The sequence below is a fragment of the Felis catus genome, chromosome A3 (genome assembly GCF_018350175.1).
Source record: "Felis catus isolate Fca126 chromosome A3, F.catus_Fca126_mat1.0, whole genome shotgun sequence".
Classification (NCBI taxonomy): domain Eukaryota; kingdom Metazoa; phylum Chordata; class Mammalia; order Carnivora; family Felidae; genus Felis; species Felis catus.
The window spans coordinates 139,480,542-139,494,819 of record NC_058370.1 but is presented as its reverse complement, the minus strand read 5'-3'; the positions used below and the strand labels follow the sequence as shown (position 1 = coordinate 139,494,819).

Here is a 14,278-nt window from a genome sequence, read left to right as displayed (position 1 = left end):
ACTCGCTGGAAAACCTAACGTCACCAGGTCCTCCCAAACCAGAGCGGGACTGCCCTGCACGGACTCAACAGGAGTTGCTGGCCATGGGAGGGTCCAGAGCTGCAGCACCACCTTCCGACAATTTCCGGAGCTGGAGTGCGGTGGTTTATCCGCCAAGCGCCTTCAGTGTTCTCTCGGTGAGAAGTAGAGTGAAACTGAGAAGCTCATCGTGAGCTGGGAGATCCATCCACCCTGCACGTGGATCCGAACTCAGTACGCCCCCTACGTCTTCTCGGCACTCAGGCAGTGGATCCGAACTCAGCACTCCCCCTACATCTTCTCAGCAGACAGTGGATCCGAACCCAGTACTCCCCTACGTCTTCCATCCACCCTGCATGTGGATCCGAACTCAGTACTCCCCCTACGTCTTCTCAGCACTCAGACAGTGGATCCGAACTCAGTACTCCCCCTACGTCTTCTCAGCACTCAGACAGTGGATCCGAACTCAGTACTCCCCCTACGTCTTCTCAGCACTCAGACAGTGGATCCGAACTCAGTACTCCCCCTACGTCTTCTCAACATTCAGATGTGTGTTGGGAGAGCAGTTACTGACTTTTCAGGGACACTGGGATGACCTGGGCAGCCCAGGTGAGACCAGAGGGCAGGACCGTGGCGCCCAGGGCTGGAGCTGTCTGTTGCCGGTGGCCCAGTGGCGGAGGCGCCGGGCAGCTGGTGGAGTGTGTGCTCCGTGGACCCGGGGAGGCGCTCGGCCCGGGGCCATGAGCTCGGGGGCAAAAGGCACACGGCAGGGTCCATTTTTACCCCTTCCCAGCCCCAATTAAAACCTATAAATTTAACGTGAATGAAAGTCATTGAGAAGCAAATGAAAGACGACTTTCCTCCTCGAAGAGTCAGAAAAATCAAGATTCCTTGGGCACAGGCCCAACCCCTTGTGACTCGGTGTTGCTGGATTATCACGGGATGAGTTGGGGCCCTGCCATTAGCACCTTGAGGTCTGACTCCAGGGCCGCGGAACTGACCTTATTGGGAAACAGGGTCTTTACAGAGGCGACGAGGGTGGCCCCACTCCAGCATGACTCACGTCCTCAAAGAAGAGGGAAATCTGGGCGACGGGGACAGCGCCGTGTGAAGACGGCCGTCATCTTGCCACACGTCAACCATCACCCAGGACCACCTCGAGCCGGCAGCTGGGACACAGAGCGGACCGCCCTGGAAGGAGCGTGACCCTTGGTCGTGGAAAGGCGCCTCCAGCTGGGAACACGTGGATTCCCGTCTGAGCTCCGTCTGTGCAGGCCGCCCCAGGAAACAGACACGGGGCTCCTGGGCAGCATGTGGTCCAACTCAGGAACGATGCTCCTCTCGTGACGTGTACGGAGTTCTCACGTTCACGGACTTTTCAGGAATCGGTATTTGGGGCCAATTTAATAGTTGTAATGACTTACGGAATGGGTTCTGGTTTATGCTGCAATAAAAAACTTCTCAGGAAGTATGTAAGTGGCTAAAATGAAATCTGAGCACTTAGGAGTGAACAGTGGGGCACCTGCTTCCTCACTCTGGGTGGGTTCTCGAGAAGGGGAGGCCCCGGGTGCTGGTCGCCACGGCCCTGAGCCGCCAGCCTGACCACCACCCCGTGTGCTCTCCGGATCGCGGTGTCCACCTGCGTGCTCTCTGGGGAACGCGGCTGGCCCGAGCTGACCTGTTGCTTTGAAATACGGCAAGAATTCATCTACATCCACATTCAGAACACTGCAAGTGGTTCAGGCGCAGGGACACTGAGGCCAGGCCCTGCGGGGAGGGCGGGGAGGGAACGGGGGGGGGGGCCGGGGGGCGTCTCTGGGGCCGACTTCCCTGACTCCCCTCCACATCCTGGTGAAATGTGGGCCGCGGTTAATGAGGACACCTGGCTGGTTACTGTTTAGTGTAAACACGGGTGATCTGGAAGCTCCCTCCTGGCACAGAGCAAAGGCAGGGTTTCACAGGGTTCGGACAGATGACCCTGGAGCAACACGGGGAACAGGTCCCCCCGGAATGGGGACTGCCATGGGCAAACACTGCGGCGAACCGGTGGGGACGGCCGCAGACCACGAAGCCGGCCCTCAGGTGGGCAGAAGGACAGGGGCCAGAGCCATGCAGCTTTTGAGGCCGGCTCCCCTACGACGGCAGAGCAGGGCGGACAATCACTGGGGGCAAACCGCTCAGGGACCCAGGACTGGACACCCTCACGACACGGTGACGCCCGCCCACTCAGGTTGGGGGGAGGGAGCCCCACATGACACCCGCCAGCAGGTGTGAGGCTGGTACCAGGAGCCTCGGCCGGATGGACGGACAGAGGGGCCCCCACACAGCGGCCGCCGCGCACCCGGCTCTGAGTGCCCGAGCATGGCCGGTCCTAACAGAGGCCTAGGTCCGGGGAAGACCCGAACCAGATCTAGAGCACTCCGGGGGAAGTGGAGATCAGTGCACACTGATTACGTGTTGAAACATGAACATGTTTGTTATAGTTAATAAACTCAGTAAAATTACCCAGTTTCTAATTTTTTTTTAATTTTTTTCAACATTTCTTTATTTTTGAGAGACAGCGCATGAGCGGGGGAGGGGCAGAGAGGGAGACACAGAACCTGAAGCAGGCTCCAGGCTTTGAGTTGTCAGCACAGAGCCCGACGCAGGGCTCGAACTCACGGACTGTGAGGCCATGGCCTGAGCCAAAGTCGGACGCTCAACCGACTGAGCCACCCAGGTGCCTGTTTCTCTCTAATTTTTAATGAAACTGCTAGAACATTTAAACTTACACACGTGACCATGTCTTATTGCACAGCCTATTTTCCGGCAGTCAGGCCAGCCACCCGTGCTCCCAACAGACGGCTGGAGAAAAACCACATGCCCATGCAGCCAGGGAGAGGGCACAGAGAGGCCCCCCCAACAGGAGCAGAGGCATAAAAACAATAAAAGGAACTAAACTGAGATTCTGGAACTGGAAGTCGTAACTGCTAAAATGGGAAGTCCTTGCACAGACTTAATGACATCCTGAATACGGCAGAAAACGGGGCGAGCTTGCAGGCAGGACACCAGAAAGCGCACAGTGTGATGGAGAGAGGACAGTGTCTGTACCCTCGCACGTGACGCACACAGACTCTCGGTCAGCCTCCGAGCGGCAGGAGGAGGGACGGTCGGAGGCCGTGCAGCCCCAGCCCGGAGAGACGGGTGCAGGGAACCAAGATGCCATGGGCTTCAAATACGAACCCCAAATCCAAAGTCGTAACTGCAAATCAGAGGCTGTGTTTCACCTGAATCGATTCCCGCTCTGTAGGAAGTCTCAGGAGGGACTTATTAATTAGGAATAGTGAGGATGCTCTTAAGCAATGTTCTCGGGGGGGGGGGGTCCCCTGATCAGCAGCATCTCCTGGGAACTTGCCGGAACAGCCAATTCTGGCCCCCACCCCAAATCTACAGAATCAGAAACTCTGGGGTGGAGCCTGGTAATTCTGAGTTTTTATAATCCCCCCAGGAGACGCACGGTGAAGTTTGAGAACACTGTTCTTTGGTAATGTTGGGGAGGCAGCTGTGTGTGCATGTGTGAGTGTGTGCACGTTTGCGAGTGTGTGCGGACACACAAGCGGCATCTGTACATGCACGCGTCTGTGCACACACATGCGCACGCATACGCACACACATACACATATGTGCACACATATACATGCGTGTATACACATGCACACACGTGTGCAGGCACACATGCACAGTGGGTCTCTGCTCGTCCCCTCTGCTCGTCTTCCACGTCTGATCCTTTAACCCATTTGTGGTTGCTGACATAAAACTTATGTTAAATGTAAGCCAATTAAAAAGTAGTCAGAGCCAAGTGTATACTAAATGACCCCCCCCCCATTTTTTAACTTGAAATAACGTCTACACATGCCCAAGCAGACAAAATGTCTAACCCCACAGAATTGGACCATGGAAGGTCCCTCCTGCCCTACACTGCACACTTAGCTATAGCTCAGTTATTTTACAAGTAGAATTACTATTTTTACAATCATTGTTAAGTACTTCCACAAACAATCCTAACAGGAAGCAAAAGTCCTAAACCTTAAAAATTAAACGCCACTCGGCACACGATCAAGGACGGCAGGAGACCATGTCTGTGGAAAGTGCTCCCGAGACCGTAAAGCCCTTTGTAGACGTCCACGGAGACCATCACCCATGGTTCTGACAGATTTCCCAGACTCATCCGCTGAACGCGCTAAGTACTCATTAGGCGCCAGTCTCTGAATTAAGCAGTCCCCACGGTAGAGAGTCTCAGGGTGATGCAAGGGAGCCTCTCACGGGCTCCTAGAAACTAGGAGTTCGGGGCAAGATCATGGACAGCACCACGGTCCACGTCCACCGCGTCTGCCACCGACAAGTTAGGGCCTGGGAATGGTGGGTGGTTTTAGGAAGGAGGAGAATTCGCGACAGGTTAGAAGAAATCCCTGCATTTGGCAAACAAAGATTCAGAGGCAGGAAGGCCTGGCAAGGTGCCCCAAGTCGCTCAGTCGCAAGCAGCAGGGCTAGGGGTGAACTCCGAATCCGCTCAGGGTTCCGATCTGTGCCGCCAACGCTCCCGCCCCCCTCTGAGAAGGTGGAGGGGTTCACAGGATGCCCCCACCCCACGGCACCCGCGTTCAGGAGCTCCTCAAAAGTAATGCAAAGTGCTGCCCCCTCCGGCCTCCTCGGGGAAGTGCAGGGCTGCAGAAGCCCCCTCGGTGGCAGAAGGGCCTGGAACAGCCCTGGAAATCAGTGCAATTTTGTGAGCCAGACCCTCAAAACCAGAAGTTCATTTACACTTTATAGGAAAAAGGCTAACCAAGTCTAAGTTCACAAGTGCCAAGGGCTAGGTGATTTGTTTTAATGTTTCCATTACTGCAAACTACTGACGAAGCAAAGCCCAGCAGAAAAAAACAAATCAGAAACTGAGCACCTAGAGGGCACAACACACGGAGCCTACCCCAGAGCCTACACCCAGCCCACCCCAACCCGCTCAGATGCTCCGTGAACCTACAGTTGAGCAAAACCACCTCACACACAGCACATCCCAGAAGAGTGCTGTACAGCTCCTGTGATCTACTGAGCAAGTGACACACAGGTGGCTGTGTGGGGGCAGGGTTATCCGCTGCGGACTCCTGTCCCGCATCAGAGGGGATCCTACCCAGTACCGCCAGCCTGGGGAAAGGCCAAAATCCAAATCCCAAGTACGGTTTCTCCTGAGCGCGTACAGCTTTGGCACGATCATGAGTCGGAAAACTGTGTCGAGCCATCGTGAGTCTAGCTGCACCCCCAATTCTACTCAGAACTCTAAGTGCTGGACTCTCTCCCTGAGATGGGCAGTGTGCCCCCGGGAAGCCGGCCCCGCTGCTGCCTCCTGCGTCCCCAGGGAGGGGAGGGGCCGGCATCTGGATTGAGTGGACAGTGACCCCGACCAACCCGACACAGCTATTGTTTTCGGAATCTAGCACCGCTTTTCTTTTCTTTTAAGTTTATTTATTTAGAGAACGGGAAGACATACAGAGAGAGAGAGAGCGGGAGAGAGAGCAGGCTCCGTGTGTCGGCATACAGCCAGATGCAGGGTTCCATCCCATGAACCACAAGATCATGACCTAAGCCGAGATCAAGAGTCAGGAGTTTAACGGACTGGGCCACCCAGGCGCCCCAGAAATCTAACATTTTACTTTAAAAATATCAGAGCACCTCACAGCCTACTCTGTCTTCCCAAGACTGCTTTAAAAAAGAACGTCTGTAAATGACCTGGTGATAAGACACTTACTTACGGCCCCGCCTTGGTGCGAACGTCCCTGCCTGTGGGCACACGGAACTGTGGGTCTCCCACGCACTCCCCAAGGCACCGTGGACTTCACTTGTCCTCAAGAAAAGCACGTTTTCTTCCCCCACAAATCGCGGTTCCTCTCCAATTCCAGCAGTCTGACTGACACTCCACCCCCTGGACAGGTGAGCCAGAAGCTGACCGCCACATCTCCTTCACTGCCTGCCTCCGATGCACCACCAGGCCGTCTGTCCTTCCTGACGCCTCCGGCCCACGTGCCTGCCCCCATCCCTGCTGCAGAACCCCGGGCACACAGCGCGCCCTCTCCTGCATGGGCATCCCACTGGCTCAGGAAAGCGGACCTGGCCTCCGGGACCAGGCAGCACCCGCAGGAGCACACGCCCCGTTAGCGGTTCCTGCAGCACCATGAGGACAGGCGTTCTGAGCGTGCAGACGCGCACACGGAGTTGAGAACTTGCCCCGGGCTTCGTGCCGGCAAAGCCAAGACCACCTGCCCAGGGATGTTCGCGCTGCGTAACTACAAAGGGCAGCTCGGAAAGGCACCTTTATTAACGAGGTCCTGAATGACAAATGTGCTGAAACAGCTTTGAAACGCCCACCACGCAGGCACCACACAGCTCGGGGCCAATCAGGGCTGCAGATGAGGATCCACTGTGCCCTTCTGAGAGCACAAGCGTCCGCTGGGCCGTCCTCCTGGAGGACACCACCCTCCCCCAGCCCGCTCCAGCCTCCGGTCCCCCTTGGCCTCCACGAGCTGCACACTCCAGTCCCCAAGGCCGTCCCTCATGATGACAGCTCAGCGTGCCCGGGACGTGCCTGGCTGTCAGGGTCAGGAGCCCGACCGCCCGCCCCATCAGGCCTACAGGGTCACGCCCACAGGCGCCCCTCCACTGACTGTCCCCGTACTATTGTTGTCTGCTCCGGTGACCAGCTCTCTGGGGTTCCCACAGTGCTCGTGGGATGCATGGACGGCTGCTGTCTGAATCACAGCCTGTCCTTCCTGACACCAAGTTAGGAGGCACGGCCCAGAGTGCCCCATACTGCCCGGGCCCCACTTGGCCAGAATCTCCTCCCCAGGCCACCATGTTTCCCAATATGCTTCGTTAGGGTCCCCAGGTCATTAGCGAGTGCACCCTGCTCTCTGACCAGGAGCGAGCTGGCCCTTGGCTAGTGTTTGCCCATCAGAACTGACCGCCTATAAATTCCCCTGGTGATGCCAACACTGGGGCGCTGAGGCCACACTGACAATCACCCTGCTGAGAGAGGCAGGCCTGAGAGGCCGCGAGCTAGGACGCTTGCACCATACACGGTACACGGGGTCTACGGGACAGGGGCCGCGCACGTGGAGCAGCAGGTCAGAGCTCCAGCAAGGCTGGGGAGTCAGGCTCGCCCTGGGAGGGCTTGGTCTTGGGGGGGGGGGGGGCGGGCACACTCCGTGGTTTGCTGACCGAGAGGGCAGATTCAGGGGGACGTCCGAGCTGGCCCCACGCATGCACGCGGTAAGCGCGCCTTTGCAAGGATCGTCCCGGATTCTTGCAAAGTTGTTTGTGAACCAGATTCCCACGGGCGGTTCTGCTGGGACGTGGGCTAATAGCTGATGTCCCTGCGCACCTGCTAAGGGCTGGTCACTTCCACCATGGCTGCCTGGCGTCACGGCCTAGCCTGTGACCTGCTGAGAGAGAGACCTGGGCACGGACTGTGCTCCCAACGTGACGCCGTGCTGCCTCGGGCCGGGCTCCAGGAGGCCAGGAGTGGGGCTCTGGCTTCTCCTGAAGTGGAGACTAGGGAGGTTTGGAGTGGAAAGAAGGCAGGATCACATGGACGTCTGAGAACGTCTGAGAACACCTCGGGCATGGGGTGGAGAGAGGGCTGAACGGCATTAGCCCGGAGACAGAACTGCCGAGGGCAACTGCATGTCCCGAACAGGAGGGGACACCAGGGGACAGGAGGGCAAGCAGTTGGCACTGCTTCTGCAGCTGACTTTAAAAAAAAAAAATTAACTCAATTCGGTATTTACAGAGTAGATTTGAAAAAACAGGAGTCACGGCTGGAAGTCACGAAACGTTTACACACAATGACAAATTCGTTTTTGTTTGTTCCCATCCTAATCTTCCTTTCTCACAGCATGAAAGTACACAAAACACAAGCCACGAACGTGCCTGAGGTCGCAGGGAAGAGGGGAGAAGGGCAGAGAAAGAACCAGGCTCAGGAGCAGAGGCTGGAGGTCAGAAGCGGGCTTGGCTCTAAGCACCCCAAAGGCAAGCAAAGCCAAGGTCACATCTGGCACAGCATTCCCGAGCCCCAAAAAGCTCCTTAGCCAACCGTCCGGGAGAAATGAGACTTGACTGACACAAGACGAAGGCAAAATTTCTCACACAGATCCTCTCACGTGTCAGGCTCCTACGTGTAAGTGAACAGCATCCCAAAAGGAGGCTCAGGGACAGACTCCGTGTGTCTGTCCCCTCTCCCTCACTGGGAGCCACCGGCGGGATTCTGAAGCATGACTCACAGCCAGAAGTTACACAAACTTCATCCTGTTTATTTTGGCTCATGCTTCCCGCCTCCAGAGGTCTCTCTGACCCTGGTGTGCGTTCAAGGATTTGCTAAGCCCGTGAGCACGCGCTGTCTGCGTGTGTGATAGGCGCCCACTCCCTCCTTCAGCCGAGTTACTGAAGTTAAAAACGGGAAAATCGCGGGTCAGCAAAGAAACACCGGTGCCGGGTGAGGAAAACCAAGGAGCCTGGGTCCAAGGCCTGGCCACCCGGCCACGGGTACGGCCCCACGTGGGGACCCAGCATCTCTGCCCGAGGGACAGCTAGGACCGGCACCCGCACCCGACAGGCAGGACCGGCTGCGGCCAGCTGCCACGCGGGGTCCCGGACCCTCCACCTACATAGGGCTCACGGACACAGGACAGGGCAGGCTGTGCTGACGCAGGCGCATCCTTCCGGAACGCCAGCGTGGCTGGACGCGTTTGCCCACGACAGCCTGGGACACAGCTCTCAGCCGTGTCAGTGGTGACAACCACGTTGCTTTCAAGACAGGAGCCATCACAGGAGACCTGTGAGCCGTGGCTGATGGGCTCTGCTCCTCCACGGCCTGCATGAGGTGGCCCACGGCCAGCCACGCCCAGAGGAGCGCGCTCACGGGCTCAGCCACCCTCGGGAGGGGCCAGCTCGCTGGCTCTGCCCTTTCTTCCCACCTTACCGTGGACTGACGGTTCCGTGAAACAGTAAAAGACGGTCTTGCACGTTGTTACTATGACATTGTGTTAACACTGCTGCTGACCTGCGACACGGCGGCCTGCGACACGGCGGCCTGCGACACGGCGGCCTGCGGGCTGGCACCCGTCACAGCGGCACCCAGGGCACCATGTCCTCAGGTGACGCCCCAGGCCACTTCTCGGCCCAGGAGCCTGCAGGTACAACATGAAAGGACCGTGCCCGCACCCCTGCCAGGTGGGCAGTCCCAGAGAGATGGGGACGGGCAGACAGCGAGCTCCTTGCTCACATGACCTGGCTCACCTCTCCCACGAGCCCACAGGAGAAATTGGTGATTTGACAAGAAGCCAACGCCAGGCGGCTCTGTGGCCCCGAGGGCTCTGTTTCCCACGGAGCCGCCTGTGAGCTCGGCGGCCACACATCCAGGATCGCACATTCCCAAAAGAAGGCCGTTCAGACGGCGGAGGCATATGGGCGCTGGGGTGCAATTTGTCAAACGTTCTGTTCTTTGCCGTCTCTGCCTCCTGATATGGCACCAAGCAGCCAGGACCGCCTCTCCTGGCTCACAGGTGCAGGGTGGGCAGGGGCTCTACCCAGCAGGCGGGACAGAGGGACAGACAGCAGGCAGGACAGAGGGGCAGTCGGGACTCTACCCAGCAGGCGGGACAGAGAGGCAGACAGCAGGGAGGACAGAGGGGCAGCCACAGGAAGAACTCGCAAGGGCCCTGCCCGGGGTGGGCGGCCTCCAGACTGAGGAACCTTCCTTTTTGCAGGGCTGGGTCCCACTACGGGGAGGTGGAGAACCGGGGTCTCACAAGGCCGCATCCCCTTCCTCGGGGGCCTCGACGTGTCAGCGTCCCGCGGAGCCCAGTGTCGAGGAGGGGCGGCCGGGGCAGGGCCAGAAGGCTGCCCCAACCCCTCGGGACCTCCCGGAGGCAGGACGCCCACCCAGGCCAACTCTTGGGTGACCTTGCGGCCCATTCCTTAGAAGTCTGGTTGGCAAAAATACGTAATAACGTATATGATAACAGAGAGGAAAGCAAAATATGTTTTTCTCCAACGTACAACTCAAAACAAAAACTGAGTAGTTCAAAGCACAAAACAGAAAACTTTAAATGAAAACCGACTTTCTGAAAATAAATCAGGGTACTGACCCATTCCAAAGACAGACATACATACTTTCCAAGCTGGTTTTAGGTGTCAGGAGGTTATTTTATTAGTAACATAGACAGGCAGTGATGACGCTTAAATATTAGATTTCTCTGGGATTTAGTGGCATTATTTCCTTTGCAGAGAAGGTGGCCCTATGGCTTGGATTTGTACCGTGAGATATTTAAATAATCATGACGTTGTAAGCCTCATTTGCCGGGTCTAAGTCTTTACAGGCAAACCGCAGGGAAGGCAGGGAGACACCTACTGTCCAGGATCAGGTCAGAATGTTCCATGAACCCCCCTAAACAGCACAACATGAGACCCGGAGGGAGGGACAGTGGGGGGAAGGAAGGGGTCCAGGGCCAGCCCCTCCTTCCCGTCACAGGTCCTCAGGCACAAGCCAGGGCGGTGACCCCAGCTGCACCCAGAGCCGCTGCCCCCAGGAAAACAGGCAGATAGGTCGGAAGGAAGGAGTGTTGGCAGGAAAGATCTTCTCTTTTCCTTTCAGGTGCACAGACACCTGCGGGAAGGGGCACAGGACAGAGCCATGTTCTGGGCACCGATGGCCCATGCTGCCGCTTCCGGTCTCCCGGTCATGTCCTCAGACTGAGACCCCGCGTTCGTGTTCGGCTCAGGAAGGCAGGCGTTGGCTCAGCCTGCCCAGGGGAAAGTGGACACCCGTGTGCTGACCTGTGTGGGTGGCCAGCGAGAGCAAAGGATCCATCACCCTGAAACTGTCATCCATTCTCGACAAGCCCTGGGGATTCTGGACTGGGCTTTGCCAATAGCCCGCAGACAGCGTCCGCGACTTCCCGGCCCCAGACGTCTGCGGCAAGGATGCCAAGAACCTTCGCACACATGCTTCACAGCCTCGTGCTGCCCCAGCTCCTCAGGTACTGTGACCTACGCATCCCCTCTGCTGGCCCTCCAGTGAACCCTGTGCCAGGACCCCCGGGAAGGCCCTGTAGGAACCCCCACCTGGGCCCACAGCCCCCCACGCAGAGCGGGGAGACCCTGCCCGGGTCACCGCAGCACGCGGCCACAGACGGTATGGGGGCCCCAGGCATGCCTGCTGGAGATCCCCAGTTCCTGGCACAGGGTTCAGAGCCCCGCAACTGTGGCGTCAGGCAACGCTCTCATTCACATTTTTCTCAACCACTTAAAAGTGTAAAACACTGAGCTCGCGGGCCAGACAGAAGCAGGCAGGGGCTCCTTCCAGCCCTGGGCCCTGGGCCCAGGGTCCACACCCGGTGCGGCGAGGGGAGCCTGGTGCAGCCCCGGCACCCTTTGTTTCCGGCTCTGCCCTAGGTAACTCCTCCCCAGGCTTTGTGGCCGGACTGCTGTTTCGCAGGCCACACGCAGAGGCAGCCGATCCGGCAAAGCCTTCCCTCTGCCCTACAAATGAACGAAACAAATGTACGAGTTCACACACTGGTTCCTCTGGGAAAAATCCCAAACTTCTTCCACGGGTGTTTAAAAAATGAAATCAGTGTTTTCCCTACTTTCCAGACCAAAAAAAACCCAGAATTGTGCACCACGGACTTCTCCCAAGGCCGTTTTGTTCTGACCCAGAAAGCCCAGCACGCGGGGGTTAAACCGAGGACGGTTGCGTAATGACAGGGGCAGAGGACCCACACTCACCTCTTGAGCAAACCAGGAGGCGCGCCCCGGGCGGGCGGGCGGTCCGCCCCGCGTGGGCGGGCGGGAGGTCCGCGCTGTCCAACTAACCCCGGGCGTCCCTGCAAACACAGCGGGCGGACGTCGTCCTCGTTAGGGGCCGCTAAGGAAACCGCAACTGAACGGGGCCTGTTCCCAGCAGGATGATGCCAACTCGATCTCGGGCCCTGGGAAGTGGGAGCCACGCGGCTTCTACTGAAAACTCCCATGCGTGGCCTTCCTGCTGTGAAAACAGGACGCAGTGGTGCGGATAAGCGAGGCTCCTCCAAGGGGAAGAGCGCCTGAGTACATGGCGGGGCGTCCTCTGCGACGTCACAGACCCCGGGGAGCCAAGCAGGCTGAGGGGGAAAACAGGAGCAGACGACACACCCGACAGGGCGCTGGCACACCTCTGACCTGGGGGTCCCCACAGCAGCCTTGGGTGGTGCTCACAGGGCCCATCCCCTGCCTCTCGGGACTCATCCATGGGAAACAAAAGTAACCAGTGCATGCGTGCGCGCACTATACATATGTGCACACATATACACACTCATGTGTGCATAATATACACACGTGCACACGCATACACCTGTATACACATGTGCACATATATACACGTATTCGCGCGTGCGCACATGCATACACATGTACGCATATACACGTATACACACGTGCACACACGCTGTCTCCAGGCCACTGCTCTGAGTAGATGTCAGTGTTATGGTGTGACAGCCAGGAGGTGGACTGCGGCCCAGGAAGCACCAGACACACCTGAGTTACCATCCCTTCTCTGTATTTTGCTGCTGTGCCATCCTGGACAAATGTCTTCACCTCCCTGATCCTCAGTCCACAAGTCTGCAGAATGAAGCAATAACATTACCGGCTGGTCCTGGGAGGACACGAAATGAGGTAAGCAGAGCAGGAATCCAGCTGGGAAGAGAGGATCAGAGCCGGGGCCCAGGCCACCTTCTGGAATGGGGGTTGCGTGGGGTCACCCCGCAAAAGAGAGCCTACCTCCATCCCGCCTGGAACGGCACTTCTCCAGTTTACAGTCAGTGGAGAGGTTCAAAGAGGTGAGCCGACTGGCTTAAAATCACACAGCCCCGCAGGGGCCTGGGCCCCCGCACGCCGTCCCCACGTCCGAGACCCTGGTCCTCCCTGGGCACACTCCGGAGAGCCCTGTGACCAGGAGCGATGGGAACAGTCTCAGACGGCCCTCACTCACCCTCTCCCGACCTTAACTTGGGGAGGGCGCACTCTTCCAGGGACAGACTGATGTCCCTTTAACATAAATGCTAAAACCGGTCCGAGTCACGTCCAGAAACATGGCCAGGTGGGCAGGCCTTCACACGTCCCGACAGCTGAGGCGCGGACGGGACAGAAAAGGGTGCACGCCGGCCGGGAATTCTCACCCTCCACCCAACGGCGCTTAATCCCCAGCGGCCACGGAAAGTCTGACGGGCGCAGATTCCACAGCAGCCGCCGCTGTTCAAGGCCCCTTTGTTCTCCTCTCGGGCGCCTGTGGACCTGGGCAAACGCTTTCGGCCCCAGGCGATCGCATGCAGGGGCCTCAGCAGCTTTTCCCGACTGGTGACCGGTAACTCTTACGGCAACAATGGAGCCCGTGCGTGAGCACACACACACGCTCACAAACACACACACATGCTCACACCAGGGACAATGGAGCCCGCGCGCGCACACACACACACACACACACACCAGGGACAATGGAGCCCCCCCCACACACATATACCAGAGACACTGGAGCCCACACACACACACACACACACACACCAGGGACAATGAAGCCCATGTGTGCACACACACACATACACACAGACTGGGGAAGGGGAAACGTTGGCAGGATATCAGATGATGTTAAGAAATCATTGCTAATTTTTAGATGCATTATTGTGGTTATTTTTGAAGGTGCCTTTATATATGGATGAAATGAAAATAAAACTATGAAATGAAAAACAAGTATTTCCGTTAAAAGTACTATATTTCTCCTTTGTGAAAAAAATCCAGGTTACCAGCTAGATACACGCTATCAGCGCTAAAGGCAAGCGCTCTGTTTCTTCATGTGTCCAGTGTCCATTTATTTTAAATGTGGAGGCTGACATCAGACGACTTTCTCCCGAACAAACCTTCCCCTCCCACCGTCCAGGCCTCTCCTCGGTCAGCTCCTTCCCTGCAGGTTCTAGCAGCACTGCGTCCTCACGGCCTCTCCCACCGAAAACCTTTGCTGGGACCCCACAGTCAACGGCAACCACCCCCCCCCCAACTTGGCTCCCTGCCAATCTAGACCTAGCCTCTCTCTGCCCACCGATGGGAGGCTTCCCACGCACGCTCCCCGGCCTCCAGCCTGCACGTTCTTGGGGGACTGCCCTGCTCCCCAAACAGGCTGCAGCGCCGACATCCGCGGACAGACCTG

At 57.6% G+C, this 14,278-nt stretch overlaps 1 protein-coding gene and 1 long non-coding RNA gene across 4 annotated transcripts in view; one reads left to right on the top strand and one right to left on the bottom strand.

Moving 5' to 3' along the window:
• PXDN (peroxidasin) overlaps positions 1 to 14,278 on the bottom strand; it is a 77,530-nt gene that overhangs the window by 45,227 nt on the left and 18,025 nt on the right. Inside the window, exon 1 of one of the 3 annotated variants that reach the window (XM_023252163.2) lies at positions 11,830 to 12,316. The exons of the other annotated variants lie outside the window; for them this stretch is intronic. Coding sequence (XP_023107931.2) covers positions 11,830 to 12,074 — 245 coding nt within the window. The 5' untranslated portion in view covers positions 12,075 to 12,316. Of the gene's footprint in view, positions 1 to 11,829; positions 12,317 to 14,278 lie in introns of those variants that run through there. 3 annotated transcript variants of the gene reach the window in all.
• On the top strand, positions 7,051 to 13,824 carry LOC109498481. Its single transcript, XR_006596116.1, has 2 exons — positions 7,051 to 7,169; positions 7,940 to 13,824. It is a non-coding gene; the product is annotated as an uncharacterized LOC109498481 (long non-coding RNA).